This window comes from Rhipicephalus sanguineus, chromosome 1, assembly GCF_013339695.2.
Source record: "Rhipicephalus sanguineus isolate Rsan-2018 chromosome 1, BIME_Rsan_1.4, whole genome shotgun sequence".
NCBI classification, from domain to species: domain Eukaryota; kingdom Metazoa; phylum Arthropoda; class Arachnida; order Ixodida; family Ixodidae; genus Rhipicephalus; species Rhipicephalus sanguineus.
Window position 1 is genome coordinate 127592300 of NC_051176.1, and position 23319 is coordinate 127615618.

General features: G+C 47.8%; 1 protein-coding gene across 17 annotated transcripts in view; it reads left to right on the forward strand.

Moving 5' to 3' along the window:
• Positions 1 to 23319, forward strand: part of LOC119397558 (paired box protein Pax-5) — a 364233-nt gene that overhangs the window by 335989 nt on the left and 4925 nt on the right. For 14 of the 17 annotated variants that reach the window (XM_049416338.1, XM_049416341.1, XM_049416361.1 and 11 more), the window contains 3 exons: positions 8741 to 8854; positions 14277 to 14429; positions 22635 to 22769. In XM_049416338.1, coding sequence (XP_049272295.1) covers positions 8741 to 8854; positions 14277 to 14429; positions 22635 to 22769 — 402 coding nt within the window. The remainder of the gene's footprint in view (positions 1 to 8740; positions 8855 to 14276; positions 14430 to 22634; positions 22770 to 23319) is intronic. The other 3 variants (XM_049416377.1, XM_049416379.1, XM_049416382.1) reach the window with 3 other exon arrangements.

Sequence of the window (23319 nt, forward strand, 5' to 3'; positions counted from 1 at the left end):
AGGGAAGAACACGAAGACCACTCTCCTATATGCACGCATGTACGCGCCCCTCGCCCTACAACGAAGCACACGAGTGCGTGCGGGAGGTGACGGTGAGGAGGGGGGGGGGGGTCGAAAAAAGAAGGAGAACCGCAAGCGAAAGCAGCAAGGCTTATAACGCTTTGTTCGCATCATTGAGAACCACGGGCCGGGAATCTGTTTACCCGTGAGTTCCTGGTAAGAAAACACGCGCCAGACGTAAATATTTGAGCCTTTTCTGCGTGCACGCTGGCGCATTTTTGGGACCGCTGACTCCGATTCCGCGAAGTTTGAGCCGATTGCCACCAAAATAGTCAGCGGCTGCGGCCTACACTCCAGCCGTGCGTGGAGACAGGAGCGGCGGCCGCCGAACCCTGCGTGCACGGTTCGCGCCTCGCTTCCGAAGGGTCACGAAGGCTCCTTCCGAACGAGCGTTTCCGCAAGGTTAGCATCGCCAGTGTGCCGTGCCGTCTTTTGATGTTTTCCCCTCGAGTTCGCAATCACGCGCTCGCGCTTCGTGGTGGCATGGCGTGTTTCGGCCGCTGCGTCAACCACATGTAGCCGAAACGGCGACGCACTGCGCGGTTGGGAAAGGATAGAGGTATACAACGTATATACTGTGTCTATATAGTGACTGCTTTTCCGATGTTAGCCCTCGAGAAGAGAAAGTGACTGCAGCGGTGTCGAGGTTGACTGTGCTCTTGACTGATTTCGAGGCGGCCTTTGTGTCACATGCACAGCGAGTTTCTTGGTCAGTTTCACCTCAGCGTACAGGCGCGATACAAGAAAGGCTCGGAGCGGAGTGACCTATCCGCAAGTGCCTCGAACGTAGGACTCGCACGTTTCTGCGACGTCCTACATTCTATATCTGCCGCATATAGCACCGGTTGCGATATAACACGAGCTCTAGCGCGAGCGCCGTTCGCATTGAACATGCGCATCACGATGCTCGTTTCACTCTGACCCTCGTGCCGATCATCACACGACCCGCATGGTGGAATGGCTGCGTCAACGTGCTCGTTGTCCGAAAACGCGCGTGTAGTACATACAACTTCCATTGCTGACGCCATCCAGCGCCACTATCGCCGGTGGCATCTCTTGGTGTCATGCCTTCCTTTTTTATGTATATTCCGTAGAAGCGGTTCGTTCAGCGATAACGGCGGCTAGGGGCGACACCGACGTTGGTCGATTAGCGGAGCGTAAAACGCCGCGCGACGACAAAAAAAAAAAAAAAAGAAAGCGAAAAACGGGAGCAGAATTTTTTCGTGCGAAGAGTTTCGCAGAGCATTTGTCCGGTCCCTCCCAGAACTAATCGCTCTTTCATGATTGGGAGAAGGCAAAGCGAACAAAAAGAGAGGTTTGTCGGAGCCTCGGTGTGAGGAAACGTCCCTATATGTTTGTTTCCGCGCCCGTATAGTTGAGGCAGTACAGTGCCCTTTAGCTATCCACGTTGCTGGGACGTTGCGCATGCGCCAACTGCGTGTAAAACTGTCATCAGCGCCCTGCTGCCGTCCAACTGGTCCCTGTACTTTATTTAGTACATTGTTTTTGCCTACGTGTATTTTTTTTCTAGCACGGCAAAGGCTGAGTTCACAGGCGCAAGTGCACGACCGCGAGCGCTATACGGTGATCTCGGAAACGTGGCACGTGCGCCGGCTCGCGATAGCGACCAGCCTTTTCGACGCGATCTCGTGGTGCAGCCAAGCGTACACGCCGGAGCGCGCGCGTGCATCGACAGCGGCGTTAGCAGCCGTGGACGAGGCTTCGTAGGATATTTCGTGTTTTTTAAGTTTTATTTTTTGTTATTGTTGTCATTATTCTTCAACGGAAGCTCGTGCGCGGATAATTGGATCACCCCTAGGGCGACAGATGGCCTTCTCTGTTTCCACCTTACTTTGGATGATCCAGAGTCCATACTTGTACAGCGCTGTGCTTAAGCACTGGAGCTGCTGCGCACAACTAATGTTTTAGTTGACCGAACATTAGTGATATTCATGCGATGGAAACTAATTTTAGATACACGCAGATTCTTGCCTCCCAATATAACGCGCGCGCGCGCGGGCTGTGAAAGTGATGAATAACGGATTGTTGTGAATCGGTTCGTATAACGGCGGATCGAGTTCCTCGAGCGTCCACAGACAAATATTCGCATCTGAAGTTCGTCTATGGGCACATTCATGCGACATGTATGTATAGAAACTCTGATAGCATGTAGGACGGCACATGTTTTTTTTTTTTTTTTTCATCTGTGGTATACCTAAAATATGTGGTGGGGTGAGCTCTTCATCGTATGTTAGCTGAGACGTGCGGTCACGCAAAAGATTGACAGGGAAACGTGACGCGGCATCAGCCTTCTAAAACATATCGAGCTCGCATCAGCTGATTCCAGACATCTGCACGTCCCAGAGTATCGTTTATTCTGGACATGAGAACAAGGAAACAAACAAATTTTTATTTATTATAATTGTTGGGCTTTTACGTCCAATAACCACGATATGATTATGAGAGAGGCCGTTGTGGAGGGCTCCAGAAATTTCGACCACCGGGGTTCTTCAACGTGCACCTTAATCTGAGCACACGGGCCTCTATAGCATTGTGTCTCCATCGAAATGAGGCCTCCGCGGCCGGGATTCGATCCCGCGACTTTCGGGTCAGCAGTCGAGCACCATAACCACTAGTCCACCGCGGTGGGTAAACCATAAAAAAAAATAATTTAAGGGAATGCAACCGCGTCTCTTGTCGAAAGCTTCTGAAGTCATCGAGGATAGCAGGGAATCGTTGTGCGTCAAATTGCGGGGCCCCTTCTTGCTATTTAATTTCAGTCGATCAATGGCAAACCTTGCTGGCTGATATTCTGTTGCTAAATATACAGTCTTTGCCGGTGGTAAGTACAGCTTTGTTGAAGAGGTGGCTTAATAAATACCATTGCGTCTTTTTTTTTTCGCTCCGCGGAGCAATTATTGAATCATATCGTAATTTCGGTTTTGCGAACCGCCTGTTCCTACGCTTCTGCATCTCCTCTGCGTTTTGCTTCTGAGCCAATAAGGATACATTACAAGGTTTCACAAGCTTGAAGCATCAATTACAGCGGCGATAACACGTCTGCAAACTTAGAGCAATAAGAGGAGCCGAAAGTAAAAGGCGATAAGCACATGCACTCGCCGAGATGATTGACGTTTTAAAAAAGAAAGCAAATCTGAAGCTGCAATTTTATTTTTTATTATTATTATTTTTTTTTTTGCCTTCAACTCAACGACGCGTTGAAATTTCCATCCGGGTGTTCTAATATTAAATAAAGAAAGGATAAGATGTACGCGAAAATGAACACGAGAGGTAAGGCTGAATAAAGGCTTCAGGACAGGGTAGCAAAATAGAAGTATAAGCTCTATCTTTAAAAAAATGGAAAAACAAAGGAACAGGAGAAGCTTCGCAGGGGGTGAGGGGGTGCAAGCAGCCGGTGCTACGCACCGAAAGGGTTCTCAAGCGGTGGCGGGGTCTTTAGAGAGCGCCAGCTAATGGAGAGGTCATCAGGAACCGACCCGTTTATCAGCGGGCCAAACTCGGCGAACTGTGCGCACTTCCGCGCAGAGGAGCCGCTAACAAATGACTTGAGCCTCTTTAATTCCCGAAAACCTGCTGAAATTTCGAGATAAGAACGACTACTGTGCAGCAGGCTCGCGGCCTTATTTCTGTTTGTTTTCTTGTCTTTTTATTTTAAAATTTCTTCATTGCTGAAAGGTTTTATTCTTCATATGGGGCTTGAAGAGGGGGGAGGGCGTTCGCGCTCTCTCGTTATTGCTGCTTGGTAGCGCATACTATAAAGAAACCTGTGTGTGTTGTAACGGTGCGTGTTCATACCTCTTGAGTATCGAAAGGAAACATAAAGAGAGGGCTGCTTATAGGGAAGACGAGAGCTTCAACAAAAAGAAGGAGGGGGGAGGAGCTCACCATCTTTCTCTAATAGCGTCCATGCTCTGCTTCCTACTTTGCTTTAAGGAAACTTCAGAAATGACTCAATATCTGGAAGGGAAGAAAAAGAGCAAGGAACACTTGATATCGAGCTCGTGCTCCTCCATAACCGCAGTTCAATTCCTCCTCTCGGCGCGTTTGTTTCGAAAGAAAAGAAAGGGCGCGAGAAACGAAGGCGATGAACGCTGATGAAGTTCGTTAGAGGCCACTGCTGGAACGGCGGCGGGGAGGCAAGGAACGGCTTGCTTCTTCTTGCCCGATTATGAATGATGTCCGAGGGGTTTGGAGAGCGTGAGAGAGAGGGCTCGGGTGCGAGCCTTTAAGCAAGAATGGCTCATTTGTCCCGAGTCGCGGGGCTGCTTGTTGCGCTGCTGGCAAAGCCAAGGAAGAGCGCGCGAACATCTTGCCGCCATCGGAAGCTTCCCGTGACGATCGCGCTGCGCTGAAGATAAGCACGCGCGCGTCGGCCGCTCAGCGCCCACTCGCGATTGCCTCTCGCGGGCTTTTCTGAGGCGCCGTGGCATTAAGGCTCGCCTCTCCGGCTAATCGCAGATCGTCTGCGCTTTGAGGCGTGTGCTCGAAGGGAACAAAGAGTGCGCGATTGTGTTCGGAGGGTAACGCGTAAGGGGGAGTGGATGTTATAATAGCTGCGTTGTATTTGCCCGATTAGGGCGAAAATTTGATGCTGTTGCGAACGGCCAGACGCGAGTGCATTGGGGGATAAATTCTAGCCCTTCGACGTCGCGCTCAGCTTAATTTTACCCGTCGTCTCTGAGAAAACGTCGGTACATTGCCTCACGTGAGGCACGAACAATGATAATGTAAACGTTGTCATTAGTTGGCTTCAATTTGTAAGCGCTGAGAGACACAAGCACATGGATGCATACCGGGAAGTGAGTTATACGTGCGTTCAGCATGGGTGGATCTCAACTTATTTAGCAACGCATACAAAAATAAATTTACCACTGTAGACGAGTATGGTAAAAAAATAAAGGATCGCTTCTGGAGCAACAGTGACACTTGGGAACTATTCTTCTTGGGGTACTCGGACAGACCACTTTCATTTTGCAGGTGATGACCGGAAATGCTGGGCGTATATGCTAACACGAACGGTAATGCACGCTTCCACTGTGATATGCAGGCTGAATCGCGCCTAACAGTATACGTGGAGCAGGAGGCACACAGAAACGTGCTTACCGACCGACGCAGGAACCATAAAATTCCGAAATTAAGGATTCTGTTTCGGCACGAAGGACGCAATCTGTCACGGTCAATTGAATACAGTCGACGTCTGGAGTCGATGTTGTATCGATTGTTTCATTTTCTATTGTTGTTGCCTTTCGCCACTGTTTCATACGACGCCTCGTCGCCGTTATCGGTAATAAACTGTTACTCGGTGTGACGGTTGTTATAAGTGAAGACAGAGAATCCTAACAAAACACGGTTCCAGTATTCTTAAAACGGTAGCTCATGTAGTAATTTCGTGCAAGCGCAAACTTCATTCAGCTGAACCTAGGAAGGAAATCGTGGCCGAACGCTACGCTTACTAGATGCCATTGTGATTTTCTGCGGCGAAAGCTGAGCGTGGTCAAAGCTCATCGTTCCTTAGATACCAGCTCTTTTCGCAGTGCACAGCGTATATACTCGCGCCACTTTGAAAGAGCAGATTAAAGTTGCTCAGTAATGGCCAGTACTTGGCGGATCGATGTCGCCGCGGTCATTCGAGATGGCGAGATCGGGCAACGCTTGAGCGGCGTATAATGTGTCACGCAGCGTAACGTCCTCTCCCTCCCCGCTCTCACCTGAGACTCGGTCAGCAGCCCCGCGCGACGCCGAGGGCCTGCTGGCTTCACTCTTGACTTCACACGACGCGCAGCTGTTGCCCTGGGGTGGGCGGCAGCCGTCTTGGCTCGCGACTGGCTCCAATGCCGACGTCACGTAATCGTTACAGTGCAAATAATGTCCACAGATGGCGCCCTAAAAGCACGAACCCCCAGGCATTGGCCTGTGCGTTAAGGGCATTGTCGTGTACGTGTGTGGCCTTGGGCATCACGTTTCAAAGCCATGGAGTGACGGTGCCGGGACACTGGCCCGTGCCAGTCATGCGAAGTTACTGTCGTGTTCTCCATTGAAAAAAAGAAAATAATAAAATCAGCTTATGGACGTGAAGGTGCGGCGATTTCGGTTGTTTATATGACGAGGACAAGTAGCGCCCATAAATTTCGTGATGTTGGTGCTGGCAAGCAGAAACAACTTCGAATCGATCTCGTGGGCACGGGTCGTTGTAACTTTCTTTTTTTTTTAGATTCACATATACTTTATTTTCCAACATTCAGTCTATACAGTAGTTATAATGACGGACACTTGTGGACATACCGACGTGGGCGCGGTATAGCGTATATTTTGATCAAGTACTTTTCGATTCCTCGAAAAGCCTCGAATATTTTTGGCCGAGCGATGAAGCTAATCCCGACTCGTGTTGCGCAGAAACGCTGCAGCTTATACGAATGACGTTTCTGAGGTGTGGTCAGTTTGCGCGTTCTGGTTTTCTTCTACCCTGCAGCGTGCAATTGTTCCCACAAACGCATCCTGCCAATGAAGCATCGTCGCTTCAGCGATCAGTGATAAACACTGCAACATCGCATCCTGAAGCAGATGTTTCGACAACGGTGTCACAGACCCTTCTATAATTTTATAAAGAGGGCACGCCAGCTCGAGTGCGAGAGCACATCTTCTATTTTTTTTGGTCCGGCATAGTGGCAACACTCAGGAACGCTGTTCCTCGGATATCCGAGAACATACAAGAAAAGTGAAAACGATTAAGATTAGTCTTGCTCCGAGGCGAAGCAAATGACGAGCGCTAAAGATAAGAACGTTTCCACGTGGACGTCTTTTCTTTCTGGTATTGGTGAGGCTCGATCGCCTGCAGCATTTGTGCCAACTCCACCAAGTCGACACGAAGCACAACTGTTCTGAGGACAATCAGCTTAACGGCACCAGCATTTGTTTTTGTTTTTTTTGCATTAACACTCGCTAGATGAGACTGTTTGGCTTTGAAACCGAAGCTCTCTCCGTCGCTTTAACCCCTGTCGACTCACGTGGGGGAGGGTTGTTGCTGCTATGAGTGGTTGCAACTGAGCGCTTCTTTCTCATTTGCTGCGCACCGCACTGCACACGCTGGCTGCATAACATGTCGCACTGCTTTCTGGTTCTTTCTTTACTGCTCCTCACACTTTCTAGGGGATTTGCTTCTCTCCTTTATTTTCATTTATTACTTAATTTGTGCGCCTTCCGCGATTAATCTCCTACAATAATGTATATTTTCTTTTTTTTAGTTTCAGGCCAAGCCTTTCTGTCACGCATGCGTGAGCGAATTCTGTAACGAATACAAAAAAAAGACAACTTTTACACGCTTGGCAACGCTATAGTTTTATGTTTGGGCAGAAAATGAGCTGTAAAATCCGTGTACGAGGGCATCACGCTTAGACGTGCTTCGTCTTCATATGTAACTCTAAAAAATAAAATTGGAAAAAAAGATGAAGAAAGCTGCATTTGTTCAGGCCTATACTGTCCCCAAGCAATCATCGTGATCTCTCTATCTTTATTGAAAGAATTCTGTGCTGACTGTACTTTCTTATCAAAAATGCTGTCACGGCAATAACGTGCATGACGCCGGTGACCTGAAAGTACCGGGAGCGCAGTGTAAAAAAAATAAAGAAATAATAATATTTGAGTTCTGAGGTTTAACGTGCCAAAGCCATGACATGTTACGGGACACGCTGTAGTGGGGGCCTTCGGATTAATTTTGAGCATTTGAGGTTCCCCAACGTGCACCTGAAATAACATGGTGTCCTTGTATTTCGTTCGCATGCATTGAAATAAGGCCACCGTGGCCGGGAATCGAACCCGCATCCTCGAGCTTAGCAGTGCGACACCTAACCTGCTAAGGTATACTATATGGCTAGTTAGCGTTGAAGGAAGGAAGGACACTCAAGTTAAATGAATATTGCTTGGGAACAAGTTCAGAATGGTGGAAACTTAGATTGTCTATGTTGTGGTTAACGCACACTTCCTTTTATGCTCAGCTAGTTGTAGCGAACAGATTTTTTGAGGGTTTCATTCAGTGTTTCATGAAGCATTATGATTCCGCATTTTCATGCACACAGGTTGTAAAAATGAAAAATAGCAGTCTATTCTGAGCGCTCGGTTATGTTAATAGCGTGTCTGACTAAAAAATGCATACAGTTGCATTAAACTTCAAGGATCGATAATGCCGGTTTCGCAGCACGCACCTGTCTGTGCCTGTCATACTCGGAACAGAAATGGTGCCCTCAGTATGATATACATGTGCGTAACGAATGAAAGGAAGATAAGCTTGACATTTAATTCTTTATCGCATAGTAGCAAGTTATACATATAGCCTTGCCTCTAAGCTCTATCTTTAACCTCTACGCTTAATATTCATTCGCTAGGAGCGCATTACATACGACTTTATTCTTCTCGTGATTAAAAAAAAAATGCTATTCGTCAGAAACAATCTGTTAGAACTCCACATGCGTGACAGAAGCTGGTGTTTTTATGTTGTATCGATTTGTGTTTCACATTCGTCAAATGAGTTTTTTTTTTCCCCTTTTGGAATAACGAGACGGTCGTAACGCGTTTAAGTCGAGTTGTGTTGCTTCCCGGTAGAGCGGCTGTGCCCTTGCTAATGGCGTGTGCTTGTGTGTGTGTGCTGGCATCTTGTTCCAAACAGGCAGCAATTCGCTCACCCCTCTGACGCCCATCAGCATGCAAGAAGTCAAGTCCCTTGTCAACAGCGGAGCGTCGCTCATTGAAACTAGTCCAAATCCACACTCCTACCATCCAGGTATATACCCAACTCCACTGAAGCTATATATTTCTCAGCTATGCTGTGAGAGAGAATGGAAAAGAAGTGAATAAAACGAACACATTAATCGCGGCAGGGTTTTCTTTTATACTAGCGAAGTATTGGCAATAAAAAAAAATAACTTTTTTTTTCACTGTATCCTTCTGACGCGTCATTTAGCTCTTCGAGGATGCATCAACCGAAATACACTCTTCACTGCACATCGCATGGTGAATTACTAACTGGGGCTGAGAAATCCAGTGTGAGCGTCGGCATTATATGTAAATATATGCTCGTGAAGAAAAATACCGAGAGATTGCTGCGCGCTTTAGGCATTCGCTCGACTGTTATTTCTATAGCTTATTGTTGCCTTGCGCAGTAACACTCGCACACACGAAGCAAACAGACAGAGATAAGCGAAGTGCGCGTGAGTGAATCTTGTAAAAGTAAATCTTGAAAAATAACTAAGCCGTCTACTAACTTACAAGTTGAAATGCCCCATACGTATGGAGACTAACAAAACAACGTTAATAATGTAACACCACCGATTAACACGATTTTACGCCGTCTTTAAAAGGTTCTGTCGCTGCTTGACACCTCTTGAACGTTCTCTTGACGCCTGCTAAAGACGTAATCACATTGTGTCTGCATTTGCACCCGGCTGGTAAATGCGGTTCATGCTCTAACAAAACTGTTAGATAACGTTAGTGAGACGACAACCGAAACGGGGTTGTATCGTATACGACGAGCCAATGTAAAAACGCTGCATGTTGCCGAATGTGACGGCTCATGTGGCAGAATCAGGTTGCTTCCATTTTAGATTACGCGACCCACGTTACCTCGATACGGACTTTTATGATGTTTGAGATACGGCTATAAAAGAAAACAAATCTGAGTGCCGTGCATTACGATCGCGACATTTTTGCGCTTAGAGCACGTTACATAATTTTATTAGGCGATGCCATTTTGCTATTGTAATAGGAAGCGTGACAAGAACTGTTGTGGCGTATAGAGAAAACAAATGGTTTAAAATCTTTCTCGAAGTGTTTGTCACTTCAGACTCAATGGACGCCTAGCGCCACTTTGTGAAGCGTTCAGGTCACAGGCTTGAAGTACGTTCAATAAAGGCTGGCGAACGTGTTTCTGGAAAGACTCAAGTGAAGCTCCCTGATATCTTTCCAGTCAAGCTTTCAACGCGGGCGGTTAGGATCAGTGCCGCTACGGCTCAACGTCTCTATGATTGCATTAGTTGAGACTATCGACGACGACAGTGGTGGCAGTGCTTCGACACGTTTGTTGGGAATCGCGCATGTATACTGGACCAAAGGGTGTAGCGCGAAACGAAGAAGACAAAATCGGCTCTTCTCTCGGTCGTTTTTTCTTTTTTTTTTTTAGACGCCTGTGAACGCGTCTTTCTCATTGTCGAGGGGGCATCTGCGCACGCCTTCCACGGCTACCTTGCAGAAGCCTAGTACATAGGGCTCGAGGGTCGAGCAACGACAAGACGGCGGCGGCATGCGGAGAAGCCTTTTTGGGCCTTGCGATTGTGGCCGCCAATCGATATCGCCGAGGCAACGTGCGACGAGCGGAGCGGAGGCGGGGACGTCGCGGAGAACCGCCTTCGACATTGTCTTCTTCCCATAGGGGGACGCACATGAAAGGTGGGGGGGGGGGGGTGCCTAGAACGCGCGCCCCATAAGTAGAGGCGAAAAGGACGCGCGTGCGATCGCGTTCAAGCGGACAGGCGTCTTCTTGTTCGTTGCCGCCGCCGCCTCCTCTGCCGCCACATCGCCATCCGCGGCGAGCCTCTTTGTTTTCCCGCACAGCGCGATAGTGATGCGGAGAAGACGAGAGCGCAGAGCCGCGGCACAGTGGCGGCGGCCAACAAGGCGGGCGAAACGCGAGATGTCCGGGTTCCGCCGCGCGTCGGTCGGCCCGTCAGTCAAGAAGCGCGCCGTGCGCGCTTCGCAGGCACGACAAGAAGTGGGAGAGCGTGATAAGAAAGCGCGCCTTCTCTTCCGCGCCATCTTTGTTTGAAGCGTTTCAGATGTCGCTCCGCGTTCTCTTTCGTTCTTCTCGTTACCGGGAGCGCGCAAACTGTTGATTCTCGGAAGACCTCGTACAGGCCGCGACGAAAAACGCGGCGCCACTGTGCTTTGCCCTTTCGGAGCTTTAACCTGCGTCCGCGACTGGCTGGAACGGCGTCGAGATTTCTGCGACAGATACGCGTCGAACTGGTTGGATGTTTGGCTCATTGGGGACGCAGGAGTGCCGATGTGTCAGACACGAAGCAGCGGTGGGAAGACGAGCCGGTTTGCGCAATACTGAGAGATACTGGGTGTATATAAAACAAACGCAGAATACTGTGGGTTTTGTAGCTATAAACTTGCTTATAAAATTGAGGTTCCTTTTTGTTCTTCGTTGTCATGGTTAGCTTTTTTGAAGTATTGTAGGCCAATGAGCTTGAAAACATTTTTTTTTTTTTCAAGTGACGACATGGCAAATTGCGACGAGTTGCTGTGAATTTACGGCTGGGAGGCTATGTTCTTGTTTCATTCGGCTGTTTTTGGACGTCGCGCGCTTTCACAACCGTGAAAATTTCTCGATAAAGATGCTTCGAAACTGTACGAGCGCTAGCTTTGTTTTATAGGGTATGTCTGTTTAAGTTTTTAAGCTCAAGGAATACTTAGGTACCGTAATTGTTTGTCAGAGTATACGCGTCGCTCCTGTAAACTTTTTTTTAACGCTCATAACATACGGCTCCCCATCGCAGTGCACTCAAGAACAACGCTTTCAAAAAAACTTTTTTATTCGAACAGCTCTATACCTCTACAGAGTAGATTACTGACGTGATAAGAACGCAATTTGAGCAGATCAACCTAATGAAAACCTGTAAATGCGATAAAATGTCGGAAGATACTTTTTTTTTCTCGCTCTTTTGCTGAAAATTTTATTTCATTCATCAGTACTTGGAACGCAACATGTTAGATCTAGTCCACGTCGTCCACAAGATTTCAGGAACGACTCAACTATGCGAATACATGCGTATACCCCTGCATCAAATAATAGCCGGCGAATGGTCTGCGCGGGGGGTGAAAAAGGGATAACGCTGCATGGGCGTCGAGGCCGCAACCGGCTGTCTCGCAAGCCTGGCAGTTCTGCGCCAGCGCTTTCGCGACTCTGACCGGCGGCTACCCCTGCATGCATGCTTGGGCTTGGCAGCGCGCCTAACACACGGCACTGCATCGCAAACGTCCCCTTTCCAACTAACCCTTTCCACTTCTTGCAAAACCGACTAATGCTCGCTTCAAACTCAATGGAAAACGCCAGCCCTTTGGACAAAAATAGCCGGCTAAAGGTCAGCTCGTATTCAGGAGATATTGCTTTTTTTTTCTTAGATTATTTGCTAAGCTGGCGCAAGCCTTCTTATTCGACACACGAAGTTGATTTCTATACGTCACTTGTCAATGAATCCACGTGACAGGCGTGCATTTTAAATGTCTGTCTCGAGTAACGAGGAAAGCCGTTAGAAATTACGGTATTTCATTATCAGAAAGTCAAAAGCTTTGTGGTCATGTAAACGTTTCACTTGACGGGGAGAGCCTGCCGATTCTGTAAATCATCCACTGTAGCGGTGACAGCGATGTTGTGCGAAATTCAGCGCACTGCGGGCTTTCCTGCGCATCTCTATCGACAGAGCCGAATTAGGTTCACCGCCAAGTTTACAAATCCGCAGAGTGCTCTACTCCCTGCCTTGTTTGCGCTCGAGATGCGCGTGGAAAACCCGCCCTGTGGAATTTCGCATACGTTCAGTCGGATTATTTTGTATATGTTATGTATATTATCATTCGTTTCTAAATGCGAGCTCTTGACCTGAGACTACGTATTAGTTGCTTACCAGCATATTCGAATTGAGATATTTGTTAACGAATTTGCTGCATGGTAACCGCCGCAGTTCAAAGTGCAAGGCTTTGTGAGAGCAACATATTTATTTGACTTTGTTTCAGTTGAAGCTGTGCTTTTCAGTCAGGGTTATGCATGTCACCCTGAAGGATCCCTGCTTGTACTGGTGTCTTTAAGTGAAAGTTCCACACCAAGTTATATGCATGCAGTCCATGCAGCGACATGTAGTGCTCTTTGGAAATCAAAGTGTCATTTCCTCTATGTGAATGAAGTAAGGGCCGTGCCACGCAGATTATACCTTTTCCTCATGATACCATCATGTTGACTTTAATCGAAACAAGATATTAATCATGCGCGAAAAGGCTGCTCACATCAATGGTAAAAGCAAACGTCCACTATAAAAAAATTATCTGAAACGATCGATTGGTTTGATTAAGTAATGCTTGCGGCAGTGCTTGAAAACGCACTATTCGCCGGAATAATTAAAGGAACCACTCAAATCGTAAGTAAATAACAATTTTGTTCCTGTATAGCGTCCAACGCATGCATGCGGAAACTTACAAGAATTGTGAATAATTTTGTTTGAGACCACCGCAGTGTATTTCGCAGTTTCACACTACGGGTTCAGGCTCGGATGATTTGTTTCTTTAACGACTGCCTCGTTTTGTGAAGGTCACGACAGACAGCACGACGGCAAATTAACGTTGAACCAATCTTTCGTTTTCCGTAATTTTCCACTGAACAAACAACTCTTGCTCATTAAGCAGACAAGCAGCCATTTACAGCTTGTATTTATGTATGTTGGTGCACTGTTTACGTAATATTTGTAAAGCTTGATGTGAGCAGCCACGAGATGCAACAAAACCCTCAGTATATAAGTCCATAAAAGCAGCTGCAGCGTTAACTGTCGCCAGTGCAGAGCGTGCGTAACTTGCAGCCGCGTTAGAAAAGTTTACACTGACCTAGCTGCGCCGCTGTCAGCGTAGTTCATTTCACTCACACACTACCAACAGCACTGACCTCTTGCAGCTGAAGACGTGATGTAAGGTGTGATGGACGACGCTGATTGGCTATGCTGAAAAATAAGCAAGATGAATAGACAGTGAAATTGGCTTTAGGCTACACGTTGCGTCGCACGTTGCGCCTGTGCGAAAACTAGTCCCTAAGAAAGTACAAGAGCGGGCATGTCTGAAAGCACTCGGCGTCTGCAGTCAAATTGCGCAGGCGAGTGCTTGGACGAAGGCTACGCTTAGGCGACGAACGAGCAGGTGGGACGGCTCGAATTTCAAGTTGGCTACACCGTTTCCATACGCGCGCACTGACTTCTTGTGCCAGTGTGTTGTGTCCGAAGAAGCTACTTGAAGAGCGAGCCGACCGACTGCGAGGCAGAACAGCGAGACGCGCGTGGCACGGCCCGTACGTTCCTTCCCTTGCATGCGTAGTGTCATCCCCGAAAGCGCTTTGCCTGTCCCTAAGCCTGCGCCGGCGTCCCGCACGCTGTCCCCTCTCCCTCCCCCAGCGGCCGCGGCGACCGGTAGCGAGATCCAGGGCAGCCCTTCACCGGCCAAGGCCGAGGCACCGTGCCCACTCTCGTCGCTAACGGTGCTGCAGCCCGTCCAGGGGGCCATCCCGGGCTACGGCTCCAGCTTCTCGCAGTTCTCGGCCGCGCCAGGCAAGTGTTTGTCACGTTTAGTGACTGAGGGTGCAAGCCACGCAACGGAACCCATGGTCGCTTTAGGCGGATTGTCCTCTCGGGACTTGGAACGAGGGATATTGCCGTGCGACTCGCGGACCTCCGGTCTCGCCCGTCCCGCGCGCGCATTGCAACTGTGCGCTAGTCATCGAATGTAATTGCCAGCAGACACGACATGTGAAGTCGGTTAGCGCGGCGCCTGGGGTCTGTAAAACCATAGGCGCTGATGTTAATGCATTTGTGGCATTAAAAAGGACGACTAAGTCTTACTCTTTTGGGCCTAGCATGAAATGGGAGTAAGAGCACGAGGACGTATACACCGCGCGTGTAAAAAGGCACCACAATTAATGTCTCACGTGTTCCCGCTTAGCTTTCCCAGGACTTAAAGGGACACTAAAGGCAAATAACAATTTATGTCAGAGTGAAAGCCCAATGTATGACAACTTCTAAAACGGCAATATTATCAACAGCAGTGCCCTACTTACCGAGAAATTAAGCTAAATGTATCACATGATGAGCGCCACGGGTGGGACATTTTCGAAGTGATCCCGATGACGTATGGAAGTCGGCCTGCAATAAATCACTAGTAATCAAACTAGCAGCAGTAAAAAAAGAACCTTCCGAGCATCAAAAGACGTAATAAAATGCTGTTTGTTCGTTTCCGCTTGATTCATGGAAAAAAAGAACCTCCGTGGCACTGCCATATGGGGAACGGCGCGCGTGGTTCAAAGGTTCCGTTTTCGCCGAACTGCGCCTCGCCTGGCGCCCTGCTTCGCTCACGCGGTCGCGTCTCAGTGGTAGTTTCAGGATCGCGTACTGCCGCGTGTGTTTTGCGCGCTCGTGAAAGTCACTCTGACCGAAAGTTCGACAAAATGCCGCATGCATGTGATATTGCCGGATGCCCGAATGGTGCACAACGCCAGTGCTGCAGCAAGGAAACCGGTGTGTCTTTTCACTGGGTGCCGCGGAATGAACCCTTACGCTCGATGTGGCTTAGTGTCATGCCAATGCGCCAGTGTGCTAAAGAGTCAAAACCTCTGCGTGTGTGCTCGCTGCGGGACTGCGGCAGCTTCGATGGCCGTTGTTGCTACTGTGGGTCCCGACTTCCGCTCTGCTCCTACTAGTGTCGGCGGCCGCGCAGTAGAAGCGGGCAACGTTGGGCACGGCAGCAGTGACGTATAAAAGTCGTATTTTCAGGCGGGAGATTTGAAGCGCACTAACGCGATGCGGACAACTAAAAACGTGATTTTATTTCAAAATAAGCACTTCCTTGGCATAAAAGTAGCACTGCGAGGTTTCTGGACCGCTATTTCAACAATCAACGTCGACTTAATATTTGCCTTTAGTGTCCCTTTAAGGAGTCCCAGCAGCGCCCTCGTAGAGAATTGGCTTTATGGACGTAAACGTGGCCCACAGAGAGCACGTATATTGCTTCATTAAGGCTGAGGTGACATTGAGAAGTGAATGGTCTCGCATTTTAGCGCCGAGGGAAGTCGAGGAGGAGCCATTTATATGGACAAGGGTCAGGTCGAGCGCCAAGGATTTCGAAGCGTTATTTAGGTGAAGTTTTTCTCGCTTCCAAACTATTAATACTACTTCCGCTGTTAAATTGTGAATGTGCATTCAAATTCTCCTTTTCTTCTAAGAATTTGCGTAATTAGAGTGCTCTAATGGAGCCGACGCAGCGGGCCGACTAGACAGAGAGAGAGAGAGAGAAAGGCAAGGGAAAGGCTGAGAGGCTAACCAGAGGCGATCTCCGGTTAGCTACCCTGCTCTTGAGAAGGGGACCGGCGGTGTGCAAGACTGAAATAGGAGAAAAGTCTATGACGACAGTAGAAAGTCATAAGTATGGCAATGTCCAAGAACTACACAACGACATCGTCGATGAACAGTCACAATGTGTCGTTCAGTGCGGTTTCCCGACTAGACAAAACACAAAATCTGCACACAATACGTCGAGCGTATATAAATGTAGTTTTTTCCACCGTGTTGCCAGGACTATTCGACGTGTTTGGGACCTTTCGCAGCACCACCAAAAGTATCCGTTTGCCAGTGTGCCTTGACCTTCCCAGCGATACGGAGGATAGATCATCGGCAGCGGCCCGACGTCGACACGTCATGGTGTGCCACTCAATTTTCATTTCTCTCTTTCTCGCTATCATCGGCGGCGACATATGAATACCTGGGCGCCGGGTCGGCGTTGAGTGGCAGCAAACAAAGAAGTGCGCCTCATCGAGACGAACGCCGGCATAATTATGCAGATCCGGGGTCGACGTGGCGAATGCGCGTACTGTCCCGATACGCATCGCCCCTGGGCGCGCTCCCACGCCTGTTTGCCGCCGTCGGCGCCGCTGGGGCGTTCCCGCGCCCCCCATATAAAGCACGGGGCCGTGTTTACCATGCCGCGCCGGCTGCAACCCCTGCGAGCTCACACAGCCCGCACCAACTCGACGTATGAGGAAGGGCTCCCGCGAAAAGCGCGATGTTTGCGCCAGGTGTGTATGGAGTAGCTTCGCATATTCCGCGTGGCCAGTGCCGTTCGTATGCTCGCCTTATTTCTGCCCATGGGGACGAATGCGACATCGATACAGGACGTCGAAACAAGACGCGCAAAGACAAATTTTCGCGAGCTATAGCGATGTCTTACAAAACCATGAACGAACTTTTAAATGCGTGTTGTGTTTGGTGAGGGACATATTTAGCAAAGACTTACGGGAGCAGAGCATCAAGATACACGAACGACGACACGCGTGGTAAACGTGCCATCGCTTCGTGTTATCCCTCTTTTCTTCTTGTTACTTTGTGTTCGCCTTTATAGCGGTAATTATGTCCATTAGCAAACCAACTATAGGCTATAACAAAGAGTCCAGAAGATGGCTTTCCGAATTACGAAGGGCGATAATTGAGCTCCGCCCCGTACAGAAAGAAATCTGAAAGAAAAAAAAAATCCTTTTTATGTATTCGCCAGCTACTCGCACTTACGTCACGCAAATGCTTCGTCATGCAAATCTCTGGCGAGGCATGTGCACGCCTCTACTGCCTATCGTATCTCGTTTGTGCAATAAATTAGGCGAACAACTCAAAATCGAATCAAAATCAATCAATGCCAATAAGTAACAAAAAAAAACCTTCCTGAGCACTGATTTTAACGTACCTTAAGACTGTGTCCTTAAAGCGCTGTGCGTAGGAACTGCGTGTAGTGGCCAGTGTGTACGAAATTTTTTTTTTTTTTCATCCTGCATGAACGATCGAAATACGGTCGTCGGAGACTTCCACAATGGTGACTGTAAACTAGTGATCAGCTTCCGGAGGCTCTGACAGACTGCGTGATTCACGCCATCATAGCGGTAACAGTGTGCAAGGAACATTCGGCCCATAAGCACGAAATGTTTTGCACTTGTAAGGAAAGGGTAGGGCGCCGTTTCCTTTTTGAGGGCTGCAGCGATCGGTTGCAGCATACGGGAACATTTCTGCCATTCACACAGTCGACTGCATACATAAAAAACTGTACTGATGCCCCTCTCATCAGTGTGTCCTTTATTGAAGAATTCGAGCAGCTCGCGCATAGCTACTGAGTCTAGTCTGTGCAACCAATAGCATCCGCAAAGCAAAACTCTCAATATTTTAACCTAGAAGTTAGGGGCGACGCCTCCCCCCCCCCCCCCCCCCCTCAGTAACGTCACGCTATGTTATCGTCTTTCTCTCTCTCTTCCGAGCAGCATGCTCGTACGAAAACTAGCGATCAGGTGGGTTTCCTGAGCGGCACGCGAAGTTAGCAGCGTGATTTTTTTAGAAATTGTGGGTGTTTATACGCAAGCAGCCGCGAAATAGCTAGTACAAAGTGGCGAGCATTCCGTTTTCGTGTTTTTTGTTGTTTATCTCACTCCCGTAGTGCGAAACGATATAGTGATGTGTCACTCTATGACAACGCCCGAGCGCACTTTCTTCTGCGACTCGGCTCTATCTTTCTTCCATATTTTTTTCCTCCGCTTCCAAGCGAGCACCGCATATGCATACACGGTACACACACCCAACGTGCCGCCAGGTCACGCAAATATCGACCTGCCCTTCCCGCAGGGTGACACCGCGGTGAAAGGTTAGCAGGAAAGGCAAGCCTGGCGGGGCCATGTTTGCGCAAGTGGGTTTAGAAAAAAAAAAGGAAGCAAAAAGCTGCTCGGAGGAGTGATCGCAGCCGCAGATAACGAGGTGGCCGGGGCCTAAAACGACACGCGCCGCGAAAAGAGAGAGAACTCGAGCTAACCGAGCGGCTGATTTGCATATCGCGCCGTCGACGACGAGTGCCACCCTCGTCTGCTGCGAACGACGAAGAGCGAAGCCGCGGCCGTTCTATAGCGCGCGCGCCACTCGCCCAAATGGGCCGCCGCCGCCACTGGGACGCGCACGAAAAGTCGCGTCGACGTTTCGCACGTTTTAAGCACGTGCTTATCGCTCGGCGAGGAAGGAAGCACAAGAACACGTCTCCTCTTCTTTCCTACCCTACGCAGTTCTGCCCCCTTCCCGTCGCGCGCTGCCTTCAAGCACGCGCCCATTCTTGTTGCGCGCTGAATGTAGTTCAGAACTCGCTAGCTGAATTTGAAATTACGTTCTGGGTTTCGTAAAAACCACGATTTCATTAAGACGCGCGCCGTTGTGGAGGACTGTGGTGAAATTTTGACCACCTGTGGTTCTTCATAACGTGCACATAAATCCAAGCACAGACGTTGTTATCGGCGTATACAAGTTCTCGTTTAAAATTTCGTTATATTGCCAGCAGAGGGCGTCAGTATTTTTTAACAAATAAGGTCTATTCGACTTGGCTGAACTTTCTGAGCCAGTTATCGAGAGTATACCTCGCACGGTGTCGCGAGAATTCATGTCGTGCAAAGGTCACGGGGCACGAATGTCCACCGTGACACTTGCAAATCGAGGAGTATATATAAGGTGTAGCAGCGAACGAGCTTTTGTCGTCTGCTGCGGGCGGTTGCCTTTTCGACAAATTCACACGTAGCAAAAGGCCAGTTATTTTATTTTCTCCGTTGTCGCAATAACCGCTATCAGAAGGATACCGTGTCGTAAGCACGAAGTTATGACCGCGGATGCTATCTTTTTCGTCAGAAAACGCATTTCATAGGAAAAAAAAAACACTACATAATCGAAAGCAATGTAACGCGTTAGAAGTGCGGAGAGCTGGGCTTGTTGGTTGTACATGATTAGAAAAACAGCGCAAAACCACAGGACACACAGGAAGGGGACGCACACAGCGCTGAACTCTCAACAAATGTTTTGTGAAAAACCAAATGCATCGGCTATAAATACACATGAACCGCTCGCATAATAGTGCGTCACTGGACATAGCGCAGATAAGCCGCGAATAGCACAACCAAGACAGATCACGTCAAACGCCTTCGTAGATACTCCATTTCCTTGGGCAATAATGCGATTGACGGGGTGCTGACACAGTTTTCACCCAACTGCGCAATCTTATACGCTTCAACAACTTCACGTGTTAGACGATCCCTGTGCTTGCTGACAACATGTGGTAGATATTATGTAGGACAGACGGGTCGTTGTGCTAACGATAGAATGAGAGAGCATGACAACAATGTAAAACGTGGACAAGATGGCTGGTTAGCCATCCACTGTAGGTCGTGCACGTGCTCACCTATTTTTGAGAAATGTATTGTTGTCAGCAAGCACAGGGATCGCCTAACACGTGAAGTTGTTGAAGCGTATAAGATTGCGCAGTTGGGTGAAAACTGTGTCAGCACCCCGTCAATCGCATTATTGCCCAAGGAAATGGAATATCTACGGAGGCGTTTGACGTGATCTGTCTTGGTTGTGCTATTCGCGGCTTATCTGCGCTATGTCCAGTGACGCACTATTATGCGAACGGTTCATGTGTATTTATAGCCGATGCATTTGGTTTTTCACAAAACATTTGTTGAGAGTTCAGCGCTGTGTGCGTCCACTTCCTGTGTGTCCTGTGGTTTTGCGCTGTTTTTCTAATCGCGTTAGAAGTCTTTACTCACATTCCCTGACAACCATTCAGGCATCGAACTTGTAGTACCAGGCACGTAGCCAGGATTTTTTTTCGGGGGGGGGGGGGGGGGGCAAGGCCTAATTGTTCGAAAGAAAGTATTTCCATGGCAAAAATAAAACAAAAGTTGTCCGGGAATATAGAAGGCCGGACGAATTTCGGGTGGGGGGGGGGGGGGGCGCCCCCCCCCCCCCCTTGCTTACGTGCCTGTGTAGTACCTAACGTTCCTATGCCAGCTACTACTGTGACCAAAGCGGCAGGTGTCGGCGAACATTGCGGCACATGAATTACAAGTACAAAAGAAAAGTGAACAAGGATATATATGTTGTTTTTTTTAGTAGTTTGCAAGTGCTGCACTACGTAGTCTGCTACCGAGAACTTGTACGGCGCCTGCACTTACAAAGTAGCGAGTGCAGGAAGATCATGAACTATATTGCTCAATTTGTCTTGCGCGAAGTCGAATCGTATAGAGTGCGGCGAAGGCGGCGCGCTCTGCAACGTCCAATCGTAAGCAAAAGAGCTGAACTCCTTGAACTATATATATATATATATATATATATATATATATATATATATATATATATATATATATATATATATATATATATATATATATATATATATAGTGTAGATAGTGTACACAGCGCCTCATGACCGGCGGATATGATTCCTCACACGTTGTACTTGGCATTAAAATGGGATAATGGTGACTTTCATCTTCAATGAGTGTATGTGGCGTCTTTTTTTAAACAATAGTGGCTTTTACCTTCGTTTTACAAGCGGGTAATCATGCCATGAACTTGAAAATGAAGAGCCTGAAGCTAGGAATTAGTGATGCTGTTATCGCTGCGCTTTTACAAAGTGGGGCCATGGCAACCACACATCTCGAAATTTTAATCGGAGCGCTGCAATACTGCCTTTATGTAATCGGGATATTTTGCTGCGATGCATAGATTACGAATACTAAAAAAAAAAAAATTGAACACAAGATGCGTTTTTTTTTTTGCAATAGTAGTTCTTATAAATGTATTCCGGATGAAATCACCCCCCCCCCCCTTTTCCGAGTTTTGATTAAATAACTACGCACGCTTTTGGAGACGCGTACGTAGATTTTGACGGCGTCTACTGCCTACATAGTTCTCCACCGGCAAAAACAATTTACATTGTCCTCTAAGGAGCCTAGAGACATAACGTTGTAAGTTTTCAGGAAATTTTGCTGAGCCAATGTAGCCGAAATACGAAAGAAAAAAACACTTTAACATCCGTGATGTCACTCTCCCATGCATATTCGGATATTTCAGCGCGAAATTTAAAAATTGAACATGGACCTTCATTTCTGTCTTGTAATAATAAACTTAAGATAATGAAATTAACGATAGCAGAGTTTTTAAAGGAGTAATTTATCAGTATAAACTGATTCATTGTTTCACTCAAGTGTCCCTTTAGAGAAAGTAGCATCAGTCTTTCTCCATTCGTTATCAAGCTTTTTTTGTCTTTTTTTAGCAAGAAAATGTCGATGCAGGTTTCATAGTGTATGCTATGTCAGCTTTTACAGCATTAGTATTTCGCTGTAGTTGTTCTATTTAAACTGTGTTTCACAAAAGTGCGTAAACCGAAGTGAGCAGAACACAGCACAGTATACTCGCGTTATATTTATATTCTAGTGAGGAAAAATGGCATTCACCAGAAGGTATAAAAAAATATTAATTTTGCCAAACCGTCGCCGAAGATATTGCCCTCGCTCCGCTGGTTGTGCGACTTCCCTCAAAATGACGTGTTGTTCAGTTCGACTCCTCGGTCGAGGCTGAAGTTTTGCTCAGCCGTTAAGGCTCATTCTTCTGAGGGAGGGAGCCGTTCGAGTTTTGTAATATTTTCAGGTGAATGCCCATTTTCCTTTTGAACTTTGTTCCTCCACCTTGCGCATCTCCACCGAACCTGACTGGTGAACATTTTGCTTGCCGTAGTTCTTTTTTTTTAATACTTGCTTGGTAAGTTAAACTTGGTTCTCTGCGTTTCATGTTCAGCGGGTTGTTGCCCTTGTTGCTACTGCATTCGACTACTGCTTTTCTATAGTTCTTGTTTTGGCTATATAGTGTGATATGAAATGTCAGAGTGCTTCCGGCTCACTTGCTACATTCCTCCTGCAGTGACGGGCAGCGCAGTTGCCAGCTCTGCGGTGGCAGGCATCCCCGGCGCCGACTACGCCTACGCATCGCCCTACACGCAGTACTCTTCGGCAGCAGCGTATGGCGCCTACGGCTACGGCTCCAGCGGAATCATCAGTGAGTGGGCCCCCGAGTGCGCCCTACCTGGGTCCGCTTGCCTTTACTTTTTACGCTCCTCTTCATGCAATAATTGTGTCGCATATTAGCCGAACGTTTAATTGATTGTTCGTCAGCGTAATCCTTCTGTCTGAAGTTCGGGACTAACGTTTATGCGACAATATGGGACCGTGGCTGATCGCGTATTGTTCGCGTAAATGGCACATAACAGATATTTTGTATATTATTTTGTGTACATACGTTTAACAGAGATAAGCTAGGTCCGCAAAGTGATACTGTAATCCACGCGAAAATATTTGGAGCCGTACATCATCGCGTGCCGTCTTTTGCGCTAAATTAAATTGTATATCGCATGTTCCTCTGCAAGTGTGGCAAACGTGCACGATGAAAGTAAAAGCTGGTCAATGAGCTTATGTGAGACATGCAAGAAAAAAGAATGGAAATGAATAAGTGTGCCGTCGAAATAGAGAACACTCAGAATATATTGCTCAACAATCATCAACGTTACATTCAGTTTCTATATCATCCTACATTAGCGACCGTCCGATCG